This window comes from Triturus cristatus, chromosome 7 (genome assembly GCF_964204655.1).
Source record: "Triturus cristatus chromosome 7, aTriCri1.1, whole genome shotgun sequence".
Taxonomy (NCBI): Eukaryota; Metazoa; Chordata; class Amphibia; order Caudata; family Salamandridae; genus Triturus; species Triturus cristatus.
Genome location: NC_140590.1, coordinates 1,687,850,461 through 1,687,872,182, shown reverse-complemented (window position 1 = coordinate 1,687,872,182; position 21,722 = coordinate 1,687,850,461). Strand labels below are relative to the sequence as shown.

The window sequence follows — 21,722 nt, the reverse complement described above, 5'->3', positions numbered from 1 at the left end:
AGGTTCCAGTGGATGCTGGTGATGTCACAGGTGGCCACCATTTTGTGCTTCAGGCCCTCAGACAGAAGTTTCAGGGGTAGCTAAAATGGCTCCCTGAATCTGCATCAACATGAAAAATGAAAACAAATGAGGGAAAAAGGGCCAAGTCCTACATAACCCCCTTCCAGCCAAAAGCCAGGGTAGACCGATCAATGCCTTGATGGACTTCCCTGCTTGGGGCGAGAAAAGGTGGACGCCGGCCCGCAACGGCAGGAGCTCCCGCAAGTTCTCCTCCGCTCTGGAACCCAATGGTTCCCTAACAAACCTCCCTGGACCAACAAAACCACCCCACTGGGGCTCCCTAGCTAGTTGTGGCCAGGACCGGCCCCTGGGCTGTCCAGATGTCTCTGGCCCGGGTGATCTCGCGGAGTGGGGGGCAGTAGCCCCAGGCCTGTAGTGCCCGTTGACCACTCCGGTCCTCCTCCTTGCAGTCCTAAACTGCCTCTGGTCCTTCCTCCTGGGGTTCACACCCTTAGGCTGACCAGCCTTCAGGGGCGAGGCTCTCCTCCCCCTAACTCTCCTTCTGGGGTTCCTCACCCTACCCTGCGAGGCACCCTCAGACCAACACTTCCTCCTCAGTCTAGGGCCTTGACCCCTCAACTGATCCTTCAACCTAGGGTCTAAACCCTTAGGCTGAGTCGGTGCCCGAGGCGAGACCTTCCTCCCTCTGCACCCCCTTCCAGATTTCAGCACCCTCCTAACGGGAAAAGTACCCCTGGAAGTCAATTTCGGGGGGACCCGGTTAACCGAGGCCCCACCCGCCAGGTCAGACAACCCCTGAGCCTGGCATCCCAGCCCAGAACCTAAACCCTGAAACTGGGCCAACCCCAGAACCTCAGGCGCGCTGGTTACAGTCGCCCTGGGTCCTCCTGACACTAGGGGCTCCCCTGCACTGGAGGGCACATCGGGACAGCCTAGGCTCCCAACCTGGGGCTCCCTTGCGGAACTCTCCAGGCCCTGAGACTTCGGTTGGGGCACCTCGGGACACCTCCCCGTCTCACGCCTTCCTACAGATAGGTCGTGAGGCCCTACAACCCTCTCTCCCTGGGACCTAGCTGGGCTATCTGCCACTTCTCTCACCTCGCTGGGTTGGGAGATCCCTGTACTACCCCCTTCAGGTTCACACCCCAATGCCTCCTCAGACACCCTGGTGATGTCTTCCTGGGGTAAATATACTTTTAGCTCCTGTGAAGCTTCTGGTATGCTGCCACCAGTGTCCTCGCTGGACACACTCATCTGGAGGGCACGCAGCTTCATCTCCTTCATCCAAAGCTCGTGCGCCATCCTTTTCTCCGCCATCTCTTTCTCCAGCCTTGCTAAGTCCCATGTGAGCTGTCTTTCCTCCCTCCGGTCTGTTAACTTCCTGACTTGGGCCACAGTGTACGTTTTTTGATTCTCTAGTACAAACTCCATCTTGCCCACTCAGGTTAGAGGACAGGTTTTGTGCAGTAACAATGCAGGGGGGTACCTTTAATAATACCTCCTCCCACCACCAGAGTAAATTTGGAAAAAACAAAAACCCACAATTAGGAAGGCCGCTTTGAGAAAACTCCCGGTGTAGGCCTATGGACTACCCACAGTTATTGTTGAGTATATGTAGGCACAGCTCTATCCCACCACTGAACACCAATTTATGTTGGAAACAGCCCCACTCCCACTCCGCAGGGTGGTGGTGGACCTTCCCAACACAATGGGGTAGCTTGGCTCGAGTGGTCAGGAAACAGGCGCAGTGCTAAGCGTACAATATACCCATACAATAACCATGCGTGCATCCGTTCCAAAAACGACTCTACACCGTAAAAATTATGAAAATATTCTTCTTTATCTTTTTCTCTTAGTTGCTGATTGGGAAAATAAATAACAATCACAATATACAAATTCTTAAATAGAGCAGGTCAAATAAATATTTGCTGTTCGCTGAAATAAATAGGGGTGATCATAAATAACAGGACATAAATACAAGTGCAATATATACAGACAATTAAATACTTTGAGGTAATAAATACTGTACCAATAAATACTGTACACCAACAAGTCCTGTGGACCTATAAATACAGTGCAGCAATAAATAGATAAGAACTTAATAAATACAGTATCCCCAATAAATAATTAGAAGTATACAGCAACACTCATGAATCAGATGACACTTCAATTCTGAAGGGCTGATTTGGCCCAGGCACAGCTTGTAGGGTTGTGGTAGGCTTGAGGGGTACTACTCCCTGGCTGAGGCAAAGGCTGAGGCCTAAACTGAGGTAGATCAAAGGGGGGGAAATTCCAATGCCCTGGCTTCCCTCTCCACACAACCTCTCTAGGTTAGTCCCAGTTCACCCCCAGGCACAGTCAGGTGGGTTTCAGCACCTCCCTAGCCCCTTAGAGTAGTCTCTCAGGTCTCCACAGGGCCTAAGGCGCCCTCTACTCCACTTACTGCCCTTTTCTGATGTTCCGACGCCGCTGGAGTCGTGTCGACGCCGTGAGGCGGTTCCGGTTCGGTCTCGGCGGCCTCGGCACAATGTCAGTTCTTTGACGACGCCGGCAGGCGGTTCCGGTCCGATGTCGGTGGCCTCGGTTCGACCTCTACCTTCGATTCGACGGCGTCGGGCAGTCTCCACACGATGTCGACTTCGGGCGGCTCCGGTCCGATGGCGCTCTCGGCTCCGATGACGTCGGCCGGCCTGGCCTCGCTGTCGACTTCCGGCGACTCCGGGGTGCGATCCTCACCCCCGACCTCCGGTGCTCCTCCTCACAGGTTCCGGGCGACTCCGGAGTGCGATCCTCACTCCCGACCTCCGGTGCTCCTCTACCTCGGTCTCCGACGACTCCGGAGGGCGGACTTCACCCTCCCGATGACGCCGCTCACTCGACCTCGGTTCACTTCCTTCTCGACCCTTGGTATTCCTCTCGACCTCCGTCGGCGCCCTCTTACGACCTCAGGCGGCTCCGGGTACGACGTCTGCTATCTCAGTCAGCGCCGCTTCTCCACCTCGGGCTCCAGGTCTTCGGCTACTCGACGCCAGGCTCCAGGGAAACCAGTTCTCAGGTCAGAATCTTACTGCTTTCTTGGTTCTAAGGCCCGTTCCTGCTGTCCAGGTCCTTAGGATGGTTTTCTTCTGACTTCTTCCCACACAGGGCTATAGGCTGGGATCCATCAGTAGGGACAAGTATCAAGGGTGGGTTTATGGACCCCACTCCAGGCACAAGTTTCCACCCCTGCTGCTTCACTCCTTCCTCCTTCACTGTTGTGCTCCTCTCTCTTCACCAGTCAGGTGCCAACTGCCAGCTCCAACTGCCAACTCTCTCTCTTAACTCCCCAACATTCTAAACCGCCTCCAACGGTCACAGGGTTCTGGAATGTTCTGGAAGATGCTAGTAGGTTCCAGTGGATGCTGGTGATGTCACAGGTGGCCACCATTTTGTGCTTCAGGCCCTCAGACAGAAGTTTCAGGGGTAGCTAAAATAGCTCCCTGAATCTGCATCAACATGAAAAATGAAAACAAATGAGGGAAAAAGGGCCAAGTCCTACACACCCCGACATGAATGAGTAACAACTCTGTTGCACAATGACTACCACCCAGCTAGGGAATTACACAGTACCTTTAAAAGGCACATGATCTTGTTCTTTAGCTAACACTTTTAGTGCCCAGGCTTCATTCAAATTATGCAATCTTTTTAGGGCTGTAGTGCCAAGAAGCCTTTGATGAAATGTAAGAGTGTCCATTAGCCAGCTGGACTGCCTGCTGGCTCTATATGATAATTGATATGATAGTATAATGTTTTGCGCTTATGTACAAAATGTAATACAGATGAAACAAAAGAATGAGAAGTATGAGTGTGCATCTTTGTTCACTTTTAGATGAAAATCAGAAATGCTTTGCGGCAAAAGAACTTTGACTTTTATTTAAAAAAGCAAAAGAGGAGGAAAAAGCCTGGACTCTCCTGGCTTATGCCATAATTACTTGTAAAGCTGCCACCCAGCAAGGGTCATACATTTCAAGCAACCATGGGTTCTAAAGATGCATTTATGATCCAACCAGAGAACTAAGCTTGTCACAAGAAGAAAATAATCTAATAAGACTTAAAATACTGTCCAACTAGATCCCCGTGGAAAGAAAAGGACTCACTATCACAATAAAGTTGACACACAAGAAATGACAATCTGGGCAAGAGTCCAGTTTGCTAGATACTACACAAGGTATTGCATCATAATGACAAAGGTAAACATAATGTTGAATATGAAGGCACCAGACAGACAGGATGATCAGAACATCAGAAACATCGGATATCTGTCAAAGGTGACACTATTTTCTCAGGAGGCCAAAAGAAGTCAGGAATTCAACACCCTCGGATTCTCCCATGCAAGATCTTCAAATGAAAATTAGCTCACTTAAGACACCATGGTATCACGATACTTGCAATATGTGGACGATAGTGGTGGGGGTTGGGAATATAAAAATCTTTTTTGTTCCTCCTGAACCAACATGAAAAAGCAGCACATCTTTACTGAATATACCACTCATGCCACAAGTCAATGTGTACATATCAACAGAAGAAAGCTCGGCATAAACATGAATCACTTCTGTTCTCCAACAATCCTACAAATTATGTCAGAGGAGAAAACGATGTCCCCTTATCTTCTAGATAAAGAATAAGAGGGGAAAAAAAAAAAAAAAGAAGAAAAATCAGCATTGGCCTGCCTAGTGTATAGGAAAGTATTTTGATAACAGTCAAATCGGGAGAGTTATTAAGTTGAAGAGATTGGAAGGGTGTGGATGCATGTTCAGATTGCTGCTGTTCGCCACAGCACAAACATTAACATCTAGGATAGAGGTCAAGGGCCTGTGCATACCGCCCCTTTAGCATTTGGTATGGATCTTTTTCACAAGCAGGGCAGACGATGAGGCTTCTGCCATACTGTAGAGGAAACGGCATGTGTCGTGGGAGACATGTGGTCATCAACATGAAGTTAGGAAGCCTTCCTTTTTAGACATGGGGTTTGGTCGGTTTGACATCTACAGCAGATTGTTGCGTCATTCTTCGGAGCATAGGCCCTCCTTAGAATTTTGCAATGGCTAAGGAGACACCAGCCTGGGAGAGGCTTCCAGGACAGGAACTGCCCGAAAATGCAAATAGGCAGCGCCAGGGTAGGAGAAGAGGCGAGGTTATTTTGCATAATTCATGTATCCAGCTGAAGAAAAGGAAATGGTTGTAGTAAAAGAGGCGCTCTTGTGATTTGGCACCCTATGAAGACCCTCAACCACCACCATGACTTTGGTGTGTTATTTTGCCCTAGTCTTAATGTAGGATGGCCCTGCATATGCCTGCTTCTCTTCTTTCCTGTAATCTTGCTGTCTTTCAGAGGGTGCGGTCACGGAGTAGAACAGTCTTGCCAAGAACAGAAGGTGTGGGATGTGCATTTGAAAGCGTGAGAGGGAGAGCGAGGTGTTGAATGTACTTTTTGGTTACGAAGTGCAGAGTTGTGAGCAGTGGTGCACACATGTGATCGGTGTTGTACATTGAGAGATAAAGTATGTGATGCTATAAGCAGTTGTACAGAAAGGTGTATGGTGTTTGGGTTATGTGAATTATGAGCTCTTACAATTGGCTTTGACACGGTCTCATGTCATTCTTGTTTTCTGACTTTGCCTTGCTTATGAGTTCTGACTATTGGCTTTTGCATGGCTTCATGTCATCTTGTTCTTGGACTATTGGCTTTGACAGGGTCTCATGTCTGACTTTGCCTCGTTTCTCTGCACAGCACAGCAGTGCTTGCAAGTTGTTTGGGTTATTCACATTCAAGGTTTTGCTGTATTCCTGAGCGATTGTTTTTGTTTAATGTACTCTGGAAGACCTTGTGAGAGCTTCATCAAGATAAGAGGCTGGAAGCTGTGAGAATGGAGGAAGGGACGTGAGAGCTCCTTACTGCCATGGGGATGCTTGCTTAGAACTTGGCCAGTTCTGGTAAAATTCCTCTGATGCTGGGAGGAGGTCTTTCGCGAATCTTCTAGTGTGTTTAAAGCGGAGGGTTGCAGACTGAGAAACTGAGAGTTTGGAATCCGAGCGAGGGCAGACGTGTCTATCTTGGAGTGACCCTGGTAGCTAAAGCTCTGAACCCCGGCTGTGAACTTCCCCGGCCAGAAGTGGGCTAAGATGCAGTGTTTGCACCAGGTGATGTATTGAGTTTTGTGGTTATTGCCATTGTGATGTTTAGCCAGTGGCTTTGATCATTTGAGGTGTTTTCTTTGTGGTGTGGGAGGTGCACATCCAGAGTAATCCTCTGCTGTGTGTATATAAATATATATAGATCTCTTTCTGATCTCATGCAGGACGCCCAGTATATCTCATGTTATTTGCTGCTCGTTTATTAATCAGTATTATTCATACATTTGATGAGTATTAATCAACAGTCGGCGACTGGTAGTCATTGTGGAGATGTTTACACAAGAATTACCAAGAATATGAAGGCAAGAATAAGGATACTTGGAATTATCAGTGAAGGACATGGTCGCCATAAGCTGCTTCTCTGTGTTTTCTTGGCGTGGACAGGCTAGCTGTGCTATATCAGAGGCACTTCCTATGCATGTGCAGTGGGAAGACACTGTCCATTTCCAGCACGCGCGGGCCAGAGTCAAAAAGTCAAAGGAGAAGAACTATGCAATCAAAAACATAAAATGGGGAAAAAAAGAAGAAAAAAAAAAGGACTCACAACCAAGCCTATGGTTTCCTATGGGTTTTTAGGATGGGACTATTGGAAAACAGGTGCAAGCCCTGTTCCCGTACTGTGGAGGAAGTCTGATTATTGAGGAGGCAGAAGGACAATGATTAAAAGACGTCTAAGGAGCACAGGGTAAAACAGAACTCCCTAAAACCATTGGTGGGCATAGGTTAAAACAGAGCCATCAAGGAACCCAAGAACAGAAGTGGACTCAACAACACATCTTTGGAGCACAGATTACAATGAGGCACAACTTGGATACCAATAGTGCACAAGCTAAAATAGTGCACTAATAAGCCAACCTAAGGAGAAAAAGCTAAAACACTGAACTAGCTACATTGGTATGGCTTCTCCAAAGAGTAGCTTGTGAGTTACTGGTAGCTCTCCAGCAACCTGCAAGTAGCTCTCCTGAGCGCATCCCAGCCAGCTAAATTAGAAGTACATACTTGGTTGAATGAATACATTTATACCAAAATTGAAAAGTAAGTCTTCGAGATCAAAATATGATTAATTTCAGAACTCAGAAGTAAAGTTTGGTGAAAAATGTTTTAATTTCTAAAATATATTTAAAGCTTATATTTGTTTGATAAATCATGCGGCATTGGGAATACCTGTCAATGTTATTACCTTAGTGCCAGGGGCATTGAAGCTATGACTGTTCTGTACTACCAATGCAGAGCCATTCCAAATTGATAAATACTTTTATTATATTAACGCCGTCAACCCTACATGATGCACTGCAGGCAATCTTGGTGGCCAATAACGTAATCTCGTCTGATGTGGTCACTATTACAATACTAATAATATTAGTAGCTCTGATTACAAAAAAGTTGTAGACCCCTGGAGCCTTACACCGAACAGTCTCAAGGTGCCCGCTACCTCCATTAAATCTTCACAACATTCATGGGTTGAGACATGCCAGCCTTGCATTTTCTAGAGTTAAGAGACATCCACTTTATCCAGTTCAGAGACCAGCAAACCCTGCTGTTCTTCCTATTCAAACAAACATATACACACACACACACACACTCTACCTCTATAGGAGTGCGTGGGATGCCAGATGTAGGGGAGCGAGGATCCGACACATGAGAGAGATGCTTGTTACGCAGAGGTCTGGCTGGGGTGACTGGCTGCTTGCTGCCAGCGGAGCCCATGATTTTCTAGACCGGACAGGGAGTCAGCAGGGAAAGTTGTTCTTCAGATGTAGCACTTAACGACCTGAAAAGAGACTGCAAGGTTACAGACAGGCAACAAACGAAAAGGAAACCTCTAACATACTGCAAGCTCTCCCACACCGTTTTGCTAACCACTTCTGTAAGTGGTGTTTTACTGCCCTTCACATGAGCAGACATTAATACTGGACACCCAAACACCTAGGATGGGGTATCCAGCATCAGGATTATTGCCCAGTACAGTTAAAACTGCAGCAATAACCCTTGAATCTGACATAAATGCCCACAAGAAACAAATGGCACAGACAAATAACTATACCAAGCCCACAGGAATAGGAGGCCTTCAATGATGCATTAATGTTCAGACCGCTAAACAGCAAGTTATGTTACATAAACCCATGTCTCGACCACAATCGTGACTGTTAGGAGAGTTAAAGATTGGTTTAGAGAAGTCTAAAAAGACCGTATCAACTGGTATTATACAAAGTATCACGGAGTCAGTGGTGGGATGTCGCAGACACGCCCCTCTTAGGATCTATAATTTTAAACCAGAAATTATGTAGGAGTCAAAATACAAGGAAAGACAGCCCCCTTAACGAAAAGACTACTAAACACTCAGGGGCATATTTATGAGAGGTTTGCGTCATGCTTGCACGACGCAAACCTCTACAACAGTTACAATCATAAATCTGGATTAAGGCAACCCAGATCGCTGCGTTGCCTTAATCTGCGATGAGTAGGCTTTCCATGGGTGCTGTGGTGGGTGTTCCCATGCAACTGCCATGGATTTTGATGCATTCCCAGATTTACAAGGACTTAAATCTGGGAATGAGCCAAAATCTACCGCCTTCCCAGGGGAGGCGTAACGAGGAGAAATATCTATATTTTTTCTTGTTTTTCCCTCTATCTACGTGGGCTGCATTCTGCAACCCACATAGAAAGTGGAAAACGTCTCTATGGATTGTTTTTGTGCAGGAAGGTGTCCCTTCCTGCACAAAAACAATCCTGCCTACAACACAGAGACCCTTGCACCAGGGTGCCTGCGTTGGCGCTAGACTGCCAAAACACCACCAGTGCAGGGGAAAAGAAGAGGAATGCTAAGTATTGGATAAATTATAAAACTATGTTTGTAGCCACAACAGAGTCCAGTTAGTAATGTATTTCCTATATCTAGATTCTAAGACCAATGATTTGCAGATCCTTCCTGAATGTACAATTTGTCATTTGCTGCATGAGAACTACCTAATGGGTAGGTTTTCCTCCTCTTGTTTTAATTTACAATATATGTGAATTATCCCAAACCAACTGACATGTGGTTTCCTCTTCATAGGCGTTTCCTATTCTTTGTCACGATGATGGCGCTGTGCAAATAACCACAAAGGGTTGAAACATTGACACAATAATAGTGTAGAGTTTATGTAATTCAGGGGCCTTCAACTCTAGGATAGCGTTTAGAACAAAGCATGCATCCTCCACAGTCACTATAACACATTATATACACACACACACACACACACACACACACACACACGACCAACATACCGAGAGGTCAAAACACGTTATTTTGTGCCCAAATAAAATGGATTAATTGGCATCCACAACCTGAGCGGCTCGTTCCTTCACCGTGACTCTGTTGGAACTTTTTGTGCATATGTGAAAGCAGTGGCGTCTGCTTAAAACGAGCCCGACCCGAAGGGAGTTCCTTGACGCTATATTATATATAGCACTGGCTCACTTCTTACTTAACTCACTTTCATTGCGCCGTTTAGAAACACCTCTTGAATTTCGAATGTATATAATAAGAGCTTAATAAGTTAATGCTCCTACGATTCCCAATTTTGAATAATCAAATAAAAAAAAAAAATTTCTAGTAAAATCTACTGATGGTTATTCACTAGTTTACCATGAAAACCCTTCAGGGACCATGTTTCTGTTATTACTATACTATCCAGGTTTACGGAGTCGCCCTTCCTTGGCTTACGAAAATGTACCGGAGATAGCATCAAATTTTGCTCCTCAATGAAGTCAAATACGCGTTGGTACAGTGCACCTCTGCCAGTGGGAGATTCCAGAAAACTGCAGTGGGAGGACTTCAGGGGAAGCTTGCTCGGCCAATAAAGGTGCTTCAGATTGGTTTTCTTCAGAGTGGACTCACAAGTGAGCACTGGGTGAGGCACGCCTCCTGCACTTCTTCACATATAGAGGCTTAACTGTTGCTTACTAGGTGACACTCTCCTAATCAACATTCTCCTTCTTAGGGAAGGTGCTCGGCTCTAACCCAGCAGCGATAGAGTCAAGGCATGTGTCAGTATGGCACTGTTCAGAACCTGTCCCCATGAGGAATAGGCCTAAATTCCCTTCTGCGAGTCTCTGGACAAACTAAAGAAACAGGGCATTTCGGCCCTGAACCTGCACAAAGTGAGGCTATTGACTCAACCTCTGTGCAGCACCATCCCCAGGTCTAATTTACACAACCCTTCGATGCAAGCACTGCATGGGACCTCTACGCCCAGGCAAATAATTTGCCTGGACTTGACAGTGCAACCATGTCACTAGAGCAAGCGATTTAGATACCGAAACCTCTGCTATGGCAGGGCGCATCTCACCTTGTGCCCTGGACTGTGACAACAGGACCTAGCTGGAACAAGTTGTCAGGTATGTTGGGAGTTGATGGGTCTTCACCATCCCTGGGCGCATTCGGGGTTTTTACCATCCCTGGGCGCACTTGCATTACTTGTGTTGCACTAACAAGGGTAGTTTCCATGAGGGAAGATCCCATGGGGTGGTGGAATGTCTTTTTACCTCACCTCTAGAAAGATGTTTGTTACTGTGTCCAATGGCTGCCAACCTGTACTTAACTTACAACTCTACTTCTGGTGACTAAATCGAATGACTTTCCATTTTGGGTGCATCCTTAGCTGTGTGCAGTCCAGGCATTAACAGAACAACAATATATCGAAAGCATAAGACCAAGAGGTTATGAGAGTCATCTGCTAAAGACAGCCAATGGTACACCAACCAAGGCATAAGCTACATGAACTGAAGGAAACAGAATATGAAGGGAAAACGAAAAACAATAGACCCAAAAAAGATCACTGAACAGGGGCTATGCCCCCCCACAAGGAAATGGTTGAGCACATGAGGAAAAACCGGGCAAAGGAACTCCTACTCACAGAGATGGGTACGCGCCACAAGATGCATGCAGTATTTGCCATCAAATCTCTGTATTTAGAACAACTGTGAAAGCTGTTGGCAGACTACCTTAGGAGGGAGTTTGTACCAACAAGTTGAGAGTGGGAAAAAACTGCCATAACAATATTACATGAATGCACTCTGAACACAGGTATTGCTTCTATATATGCAGATTATAGCACTGTATTATTATTATACGAGGGTGGGCCTTCAAACAGCACTTTCTAATTTGGAGTGTACTCCTCGAAGAGTAACGAGCATTACTAAATCAGGATATACCCAGGATAACCTTTGAGTAAGAGTATTAAACCATGGTTGGTTTCTAGGAGGCAGTAAGCTGCAAGAGGTCCGTGGATATCAGTATTGAGCAACGCAGGAGAAAGAAGGCTTTCTTGGGCTTCCATTCTGTGTTCAAGAAAGGGATCAACCCCCCCTATACTCAAATGGGAAAACTGGCCAGGTTCGATAAGGCCTACAATGGTTCTTTGGCAAGACTCGAACAAAACATTAGCGATAAGTATTTGCTCAATTAATGCGTGTTGCTCTTAGCTGGTTCCATTTAATAGGGCAATACAGATTATCTCAAAGTCCCTCTTCGGTGCCTAGCAAGGATCAGGCTGGAGTCTGTCCTGAAAACTAATTGAAAATGATTACACTTTGATCATCTGGGGCTGTGCAATTTATTCCACAAACCTACTTTGTTTGACCAAGTAAATTTTCAAAACTTCTTTAAAAGTAGTCGACATATACTCTTTGTACTAAAACTCCTAATAAGAGGCAAACGTTTGATGTTTCCAACTGACTAGCGTATAACTTCGAACAACCCACTTAGTTTTCATGGAAATCTGAGATGATAAAAGACCATTGGCTAGGTGAGCTTTGGTTATTTAGCAACGTAGCAGTAGTGGTATTTGGCTGTAAATTGGAAACGAAATAATTCGGTGTGCAATGTATGCAAATGAACCAGTTTCCTAGGTCCTTTTATTAGGTCTCGCCTGGCGTAAGACTGCGCAGTCTCGCTGGCGAGATTTAACGTTTTAGGGTAGATTTCTCTAGGGGGCTTTAAGCCCCGCCCCTCCTTTCCATTGGCTGGCGTCACCGTTTATGCTAACCAGTGGCCAGCCATTGAAAAAAAGTGTCTAGTGACGTACACTTTTCTCTTTTAGAGCCGTCCCAGTTGGACTGGCTGCCCCGACATACTGCTGGCGTAAAAGTTTTTTTTATCTTTATGGGGCCAAACACACAGCCCCATAAAGATAAACCAGTCATGCGAGCCAGTCCAACTGGGACGGCTCGCGAGCAAGTCCAACTGGGACGGCTCGCGAGCAAGTCCAACTGGGACGGCTCTAAAAGACTGAAGGCGGCCTCCCCCGACTCATGTGCCGATAAATTACTGTTATGGTCTGGCGGCATCTCTAGTCGGAGAAGAAGTGTAGTGTGTGTGTGTGTGTCTGCGTACAGTGCGAGTTGGAAGCACTTCGAGGTGGGATGTCCCCGCGTCTGATAATGAGCACTGCCGGAAGAAGAATCCTTTCTTTCCGTTCTTCGCCGAGCCGCCGCCATAAGGTGAGGAGCCGAGCTCCCTTGTCTTCCACCTGCGTGTGGGCCTTTTTCTAGTTATTTACTTAATAGATAACTTTCTTTCAACACGACTCCGTGTCATAACAATGGCCGATGTTTTTTTAAGAGAGGTGGCCCCTTTAGCGGAAAGTCAGAAACAATTCTAAAAAGATGTGTTTTTTTTTTTTTTTAAAACAAAGGCTAAAATAAAAAATACAGTTCATATCTGAGCCCATTCGGCAGCCGGGTGAAGAGTTGATAAATGACGTCTGTCTCCTCAAATCTCACTGTTGAGCCAAAAGACTACAACCCCCAGCGCCCCTTGCTTCCTCTCCGCCCCCTGCTCTGGACTCAGCCAGGCTCAGACTCTGAAAGCGAAAGTGCCGCGGGCCGAGTCACCTTCTGAGCTGGGATCAGAGTGCTACGCCTGCGAGGAGCCTCTCCTCCCACCCAGGCTGGCCAAAGATGAACGGGCAGGCGGACCTGCGTATCCAGGAGGAGGAAATAAATCTCAAGAGAGGCCCCGCAGGTACCTGGTGTCTAGGGGGCAGAGGTGTCCGTGGCTCCCGCATTCCTCTCTTTACTCCTGGGGGAGGTGTGGCAGGAAAGTCCCCGGCTTGGGCCTAGAGGCTCGGCATGCTCTTGACGAGGCAGTTAGGGGGTGGGCCAACGCTGTGCTCAACTCCATAACGTATAAATAGAGACACTGGACTGTGTAAAGCGGACATACGTAGCACATTGCTACAGTTCTTAGCTTCATTGTGTTTCTGTCCTAGACCCGAAGGCACAGTTGGAACCACTACCGTGAGGAGCAAATCACAGTCGTGTGACAGAGGGAAGGGTCTCAAAAACCAATCGCGTCTTGAGAGGGCCTGTCAAAAACTTTGTGTATTATGTTGGTGAGAGTACAGTAAACCAAGGCAACTTAACTGCCTTGTACCTGCCAAAAGGAATCACTGTCACTGTCTGAGATCCTGCTCCTACCTCTAACCTACTGTACGATTACAACGCAGGACAAAGGGCAGAGCTAGGGTCTTTTTTTTTTTTGCATCATGGTTTCTCCCAGGTACCCAAAACGTCCCTCTGAAGACTATTCCAGATTATAATAGCTCCATAAATGAATGCGCTTAGATTAACAATAGAACAGGCAGTAATAACAGAACAGTCAATCAGTGCTTTAAATGGGGAAAAATAAGTGCAGGTACTCATTAAAATAGAGGTGTGGCAAGTGGGCGCTGCTAGGGGCGGGGCTAAGGGCAAAATATGATCATACATAATTACTCCTGTACCAGTTGACACTCTGGAACTCAATCTGGAACAAGCATTGAAAATGCAATAGGCCTCGCCTTTTATTAAGTTAAAACCATTTGCTTTGCTAATGGTATTATATAGCAAAGCAAATTGCTTTAACTTAATAAAAGGCGAGGCCTATTGCATTTTCAATGCTTGTTTTTTTACAGTGAGATTACCTGCAGGTCCCATTGATCTGGTTGATTAATCTGAATCCAACTAATAACTTCGATTCAGTTATGAATTACTACATATATTCCATCGGACTTGGCAGCTAAGTAGACCGAAGCATTAATGTCCAGAGAGACCTGGTTCTATGGTCAACAGGACATGCATACTACGATGTTAACTCTGTGCTAAACGCAACACTACAAGCCCCGACATGCAACAGATTGGTGATTAAAAATAACTAGATGAGTATCAAAAGTTGACTTGGGACGGTTTCGTAGATGGATACACTACTCTCGGCCCATGTCACAGTCCATTTGGAAGAAGTCAGGAAGGACATGCAGCAAAATGATACTGGCCCTCCGACTTCGATTTTAATGATGCATATTTTAAGAGAACACGTTAAAAAGGGCAAGTATTTCCAACTAAAGCAAGCCAGAAGGATTGCTCCGATATAGGAAGACTTCGCACAGATATGAACACTCCTTCCGTACCCCGCATTAAGCTCCCTCACTTTCGATGTATGTAAATAAAATACATACATACACATGTAGCAATATGAATTATCATATGTTTAAACCCCTTTCACGAACCTGTCTCGTGTCTTCTGTCTCTCTTATCCCTTCCTTTTCTCCCAGCTCCTTGTCGCTGTTTTCAAATCTCGCGCTGCATCCAATCCCAGACAACTTGAAAGTAACGCCCCAGGCTAATTGGACTGCTTATACGTCATTTCAATGCACCAATACGAAGGACCGTCATCTTGCCTCCTCTCAGCTGATTGGTTCATTTTTACGTCGCTCAATGTAGTTTTCAGATTGCAACAGCGATGGGATAGAACTTTAAGGCTTTAGCAATGTCATTGTTGGTTTTTCCTTACGTGACGTTTTTCGCTATTTCGTATTGGGAAATTCTCGTTATTTCCTGCGTTTAAAATAAACAACGAGAATTAGGGTATATAGATTAACTTCGACAACCATACATTTAACACATTCCCTGTTTCTAATTGAGCATTTTCCTTTTCTTTTTCGTACTGTAAAATGGAAAAATCACAAACGCTGACCTTGCGATCCTAGCGATTGACTTTATAACATGGGTATTAAACCAACGCAATAGGCTAGGCTAGACTGGAAACGCTTTGGTTTGTCTATCCGTCCAATCGAATGTCTGTAGCCGGAGCATAAAAAGATGGCCGCCACCTTTTATCACTATTGGTGGTCACTGCGTGGGTAAACATAAACAAGCATTGGCATAGCCAATAGTTCTCGCCTTTGGGACCTTATAAGTGGTTAGTCATGCAGCACATTATCCTGGGTGCTGTCCCGCCATGTATTTTTTTATTTTATTTTTATTTATTTAATGCGCTTTTATATAGCGCAAACATTACCCGAAGGTGTCAGAGCGCTTTACAAAAGAACCAGCTACGTTACATAACAACTTTGGATTACATGAGTTACATAAGAGATACAAACAGAAAAAAATTGCAAATATACAAGGTGTAAAGTCACTCAAGGAAGAGATATAAACAGGAAAAAATTGCACATGTACAAGTTGTAAAGTCACTCAAGGAAGAAATCCAAACAGATAAACTCTAAAATCACATAGGGGTAGTAGAAAGTACAAAGGTCTACTACATATACTAGTGGTTAGAGTTCTATATATACAAATAGTAAATTCACACAGGATTAAATTTTAACAGCGATTAGGCTTGGACAATTATATATTACATATATACATATATATTATATTTAAGGCAGTCCAGCAAAAAAGAGAAAAAACGATCGAGGGGCATCAGGAGGAGTGGGAAGGGAAGAAGGAACAAACAAAGGAAAGGTCAAACAAAATGGCGGATCTGGGTCGTGGGTATAGATGGAGACCATCTCCAAAAATGTCGGGATGCACAAAAGTCACCAAAGTCAAGAATCCAGAAGAGGAACCCAGACAGCAGGATTCCATTAAGTAGAGTCAGAGGGGGAAGCAGTCACAAAACCAAAGGCGAACGGAAGGCTGTAAGATGTGACAATGATCCGCAAGAAGAAGGTCCGGGGAAGTCAGCATGGGAGTTAGGCAGTAGTCGTGGCGAAAAGGGAGGCAGCAGCGAGGTCGGTGGGGAGGGGTGTGGGCGTCTTCCAGGCTCAGAATGGTACGAAAAAGCCCGGGAGCGTTGCACCGCAACGCAGAGCAGATTCAACACCAAAGCACCCCCATACCTGGAGACGACTCACGGGTCCCAGATGTCCGATCGGATTGAAGCATTACCAGGCTTATCTGCACCATTTTTGCATCTTGTGCAATAGCATATTGGTGATTTTTTGCAATCAGACTTTTGCAGGCTATTAGGGCAAAATGGAGAAAGTAATGCAATACATATATGACACAGCTGCTTATAAAATGACTCTGGTGTGTAATATCATTTTTGCACACACAAATTCTGATCCATGCATAACTTGTGAAAAAGGGAATGAGACCGATTTGCCAACTTGTGTGCTGCTTGTTTAATAAGGAACGGAACAAACATTGGCAAGATTATGAGGTGCAAATTAAAAAGGTCAGCAACAAAATCCGTGTACCGCCTAATGATCCAGTGTCACATGTGTGACACCTTCAGCCTGTCATGGCATTTTTACCATCGGCAGTTTACAGGCCAGGATTCGCATGCCTAAACTGTGAACTGCAAGTCCCAGAATGCAATCTGCAGTGCAAGGAGGTTGGAGTTTCCATTAATTGGAACTGCTCCTTGATTACTTGGAAACCTTTGTTTTTGTTAAACTTGGAACAAGAAGACTGCCTTAGCCATTCCCAACTGAATTCAATGATGCCATGCGTGTCACCCTCGGCCAGTCCTATGTTTTTGGTCCATTCTGGTACGTATAGTATGTAAGGGCTTCAGAATAAATTGTGGTGTTGGACAAGGGTTGAGGGTGCTTGGGTTGTCTATAGGAACTGCTTGGGTGGCCTGTGTGGGTCATTGTCAGGGATACTTTGGGTGGTCTCCAGAGATTGTTTAGTGTGATCATTGGCAGGTGTTGTAATACATAGTGATTTTTAGGGTCTGTTGCATTCCACAAGTACCCATAAATCACGATTTCCCTTTTACATGTGTTTTCACAAACATAACAAATCTCAGGTAAAAAAAACGATACCCTCACAAAATGTTTTACTAAAAAACTGCACTTTTGATAGTGCCCGCTCTGTTTACCATCAGGATTGTTTCCAATGTGCAATCTTTTTCAATCCCTAAAAAAACATACAATAACTTGAAGCATTATAATTTGTATAGTATTTACAATTATAACACAAACATTAAGATACATTCTCAAGGAGAGTAAGACTTAGCATGAAAGCTCTTTAACAGGCAGTTCAAGCCATTTAGAGGTTCAATGTGCATAAAATCTCAGCAATTGGCATCAGCGCTCTAGGAAAGTAAATGAGCAGCTAAGGTAGCTCAGTGGGTTAATGTGAATGCAGCACAGTTAATGATGCACATGGCTTCAATTCTGAAGGTTGGGTCAGCCTTTCGCCCAAGACAGAAGAGCGGGTAATTAAAAGAGAAGCACTGCAAACTCTGCTCCAGTCTATTGACTTCAGAAGTCGTTTAAATGAGCAGTCTTTTATTAGCACTTCTGTAAGAAGAGTTACTGTTCCCTTCCTCCTCCTGGACCAATAAATGTCTAAAGCAATACGGAGTTTGTAGGGGACATGCCGCATGCATTCATTATAGAGAAAAGGACAGGCAGCATAAACCGAAGGAAAAACAGACTGTCCTGCTCGACTAAAGTTATATTTTCCCAATTCTGGAAAAACAAACTGGGACATAACTATGCATTCACCATTAAAGCTGCGGAGCTCTGGAAACCAGCAAGACGTGTGACCCCGGACAAATTTGGCGTGCACCTGTGGCCTGATGCAGAATCTTTTCCTTGTAGTTTAAGGGAGTGCCAGAGTTACAGCACAAGCATGCTACAAAACGTGTTTTTAGAACTAGTGCCTTAAATACTACATGCCACCAAAGTATTTTTTGTTAAATAGCGCCATAAATAGTTTACGATAACAACTTTAAAATCATGCTGCAGAAAGTGGTCACTTGAGGTGGTGGGGTTTGTTGATTCAAAAGAATATTACAAACATTCTACTAGTGTGCAGCGCACCAATATCTTTGAATATTATTAATATACACCTTTACGATTACGTTGGGGCTTTCCTTCAAAAGTCTCTTCTTCGTGTTTACATCGTGACCCTTAAACCAGCTTTCTCCTCATCTGTCAAATTTTTACGAGCATAATGAACACGCAGTGAAATACCAAAACAAGCGCGGCCACGCTAATGAAAATAGAGACCCCGTGGTACATGAATACTTGAAAAAGCGTGCGCCTGAAGAATCAATTCAAGCTGAGTCGCGGCAGTGTGAGCACTTACTTTCTGAATCAGGGCTTCAGTGAATGAGTCTGAATGTGCAGGGCTGCTTGTCTAGTTTGACTGAAGGAACCGCAGACCCGATACTCTAATAAACAAGCACGACCACGCTAATGGGAAACAGATGGCCCCTGCGCTCCGCTGCTCGCTCCCGCAAGGTGGATGCCAGCACAAGCACGAGTGCTTGAAAAGGGCAGACCAATTCCAAAAGGTCATGTCCTAGTGCAACGAATGCGCGCTGCCTAGGCGAGACCTAAAAAACAAGCATTTGCAATGCAATAGGTCTCGCATTTGCGAGTTAGAACTATTGACGCTCTAAACGACAATGTATTTTACCTATGTTTTTTGGTTTGCAGTGTAGTGGATGTATGTAGTGTGGACTGGAATTATGTGGGTTGTTTTGGAATTCTTAGTTGTGAAATTGTGTGGGTTGTAATTGTGTGGTGTGGAGTGTATTTGTGTAGTGGAATTATGTGGCATGGTGAATAGATAGGGGGAGATCTGCATAGAATAGGTAGAAAGGAAGATAGAGAGGGATAGGTAGTTTGTGCTGGAAGTGGCAAAAGAACTGGCGATAGAGGAGCAGAAAGAATGTGTAAGAAGGAGTCATGCATTCAGTCCTGCCAAGTACCACGCATCAGGCGTTAGTGTAATGCATTTCAGTGTGGTGGTCCGCATCACCGCACTGAAATGGAAAATCGCGCATTATAGCGCCTCCTCAGCTGTCAAGCTGAGCGCTGCTAGAACACGCTTCGACTAAACTGCTGTGACTCAGGCTCAGCGCGGTGTGCGCTGCACCCGGCAGGGTAAGGGGGCTGGCTCACGATCTGCAGAGCGCTCGCAAGTTTGTGAGTACTGCTACCATGTATCTATGTTGGAATAACAGAGACACACCCCCAGCGACAGGCGCGCGTAACTTGAATTGAATGATGTCAGTCAAGTGCGCCCGAAGGCTTGACTAGTAAGAAGACAGTGAACCGTTTAATAGACTGGGGGGGAGGGGTTACGGGTCTGTCCTGCTGCCAGTATTTCATGAAGTAAGTTTGGGATCTGCTGTGCTTCCTTTGTGCAAGTTAGCTGCACAGCTCCAGTCTGACTTCCCTGCTCACACCGCCGGGCGGACCGTGGGGATCTGAGGTGGTTGCATCAATTCCCGCCAATGCCAGCCGCGGCATCCCACTCTCTTGTAGTCCTCTCAGTGCTGTGCAAGTCAGGCTGAGAGGCGAGTTGTACTTACCGCTGCCCGTGCCCGCGGTAAAGAATGGAATCCAGTCTGGTTGAGATTACCGCCTGCGCGACCCGGCCCAGAGCGATAGTCTCAGTTGGAGTTACTGAGGCAAGCCTGTCGCCATCAACAGAGTGGGTATAGTTCTAAGCTGAGCTGCTCGCCGGACGAATGATGGGCCGCGGCGGCCCGGTGGTATCACATCATGCGGCAAGCGGGGAGGCCCGATCCCAGCCCATCAGGCTCGACATCAGCAGCCGTGATTATCTGTATCTTGCTGCACCAAGGAGATCTGCATCATAAATGAACAGTAAGTGTATGACAGTTAGAGTTGGTATTATTAAAGTGAACACATCTCTGACTGACAAATATTGCTGGTGTTATACCCAGCCATCATGAGGCCAGTGCGCAACTGACTCTCATGTTATAGTGGGTGCTCACGACCCCGGGGTGATCGGCCGCTGAGCTATTATTGATTGTTATGCTATAGCTCTCAGTGTCTTTTCCCAAATAATGTTCAGTCGGCTAGTCTGTGACCTAGACTATCGGGTGCCTGAGACAGCCTCTCCTGAGGCTTCCCACACCCTAACAGTGCGATCAGGTACAAAGGCCACTAGGTTAGTTGCCTTCAATTTCTGGTACTTTGCAGCAGTTTAAAGAGTTTCTCGTTGCTCAGATGTGTGTAATTTCTCATATGTATGTTTCCCTCGTCTTCCTTCACTGCTTGATTTTGATCACGAGAAATTGTCACTCATAGTCGGTGAAATGTCACATATAATTTCACTAAAATTATGACCATGTCACACATAGCAATCTCAAACCTTGGCAGCTATGTGCTTGGGTGATGCAGGTCAGAAATTGAAGAGCTATACAATTACTACACTGGGTTAAGCGGTCTGATACAGGAATACATGCCATGACGTTATATAGTTTCTCTGTTCAAATTAACGTAGCCTGGTGAGAAGTTAATGTCAAATGGAACTTCCTGATGATGAGTCTGTAATGATATTTTTATAGCTCCTTAGGTGTGCAAAAATTCAACTTGTACTTTAATAAGTTACTGATAGTTGTAAGTTTAACACAAAACTGTTTCAGAATCTCCATTCATGTTGATGAAACAATGCGTACCAAAGTAACATTATGCTGCCATATGACATTTAATTTTGGAACGCCATATTATCACATTGCGTTTCCCACCTGTTTCTCCTCTAGCCAAAAATAATAAATCCTTGTCTCCGTTACAAAATCCACAAAGTTTTTGCAGGGAGGCAGGGGGGCGTAGGGAGTGACTACCCATCCCCTAAACTTAAACTCACCTCTGGTGATTTACATACAACGCATTTCCAGTTGCAGATGCACTCCTATCTTTCTTCACTACCTGCAACTCACTGCCAGACATGTGGGTTTGATGAAGCCTGTTGGTGTTAATGTTATTTTATTTTATTTTCGAGAGGGAATGCGAACGGTCTGACAGACCAGAGGCTCTGGTGACACAAAATCTCAACAACTCATGCATGAGCGGCAGGAGGCGGGTGAGGGTGTCATTGGGTGGGTGTTTGTGCATGTGTGTTAGATGGGGGGGGCGATAAATCCACTGCCCCTTCCCCCTTTCTGAGTCATTGTATGGTTTAAGTGAGGGAGTGGAGAAGAAATAACTTTGAACAGAGTCAGTGCCGACTGGAAAAGAAACAAGTAAATCGATTTGTATCGAAGCACATATGACCGACACACGATGTAAATAAAATACAGCGTAATTAGTAGAATAGTGAAAACCCAGATAAAGCTACAATGGGTTATAAAACACATGTAGCTATTTTGAAAGTAACAAACAGTTTTGAAATATGGTGAGAAACACAAACAAGCTATTGATGCTACTTTGCTGGAGTGGCAAAAACTATGCTCTTATTTTCTTTCTTTCACAAGCAAATGAGTACGAACGTAAACTTTGAACTGGTGT

General features: G+C 45.4%; 1 protein-coding gene and 1 long non-coding RNA gene across 2 annotated transcripts in view; one reads left to right on the top strand and one right to left on the bottom strand.

The window, feature by feature from the left end:
* Positions 1–14,840, bottom strand: part of CDCA3 (cell division cycle associated 3) — a 46,301-nt gene extending 31,461 nt beyond the window's left edge. The window contains exons 1-2 of the mRNA XM_085619848.1: positions 14,724–14,840; positions 7,783–7,966 (exon numbers count right to left, since the gene is read on the bottom strand). Of these exons, the coding sequence (XP_085475974.1) occupies positions 7,783–7,902 (120 nt within the window). The 5' untranslated portion in view covers positions 7,903–7,966; positions 14,724–14,840. The remainder of the gene's footprint in view (positions 1–7,782; positions 7,967–14,723) is intronic.
* Positions 1–21,722, top strand: part of LOC146812749 (uncharacterized) — a 143,962-nt gene that overhangs the window by 59,176 nt on the left and 63,064 nt on the right. The window lies entirely within an intron of this gene.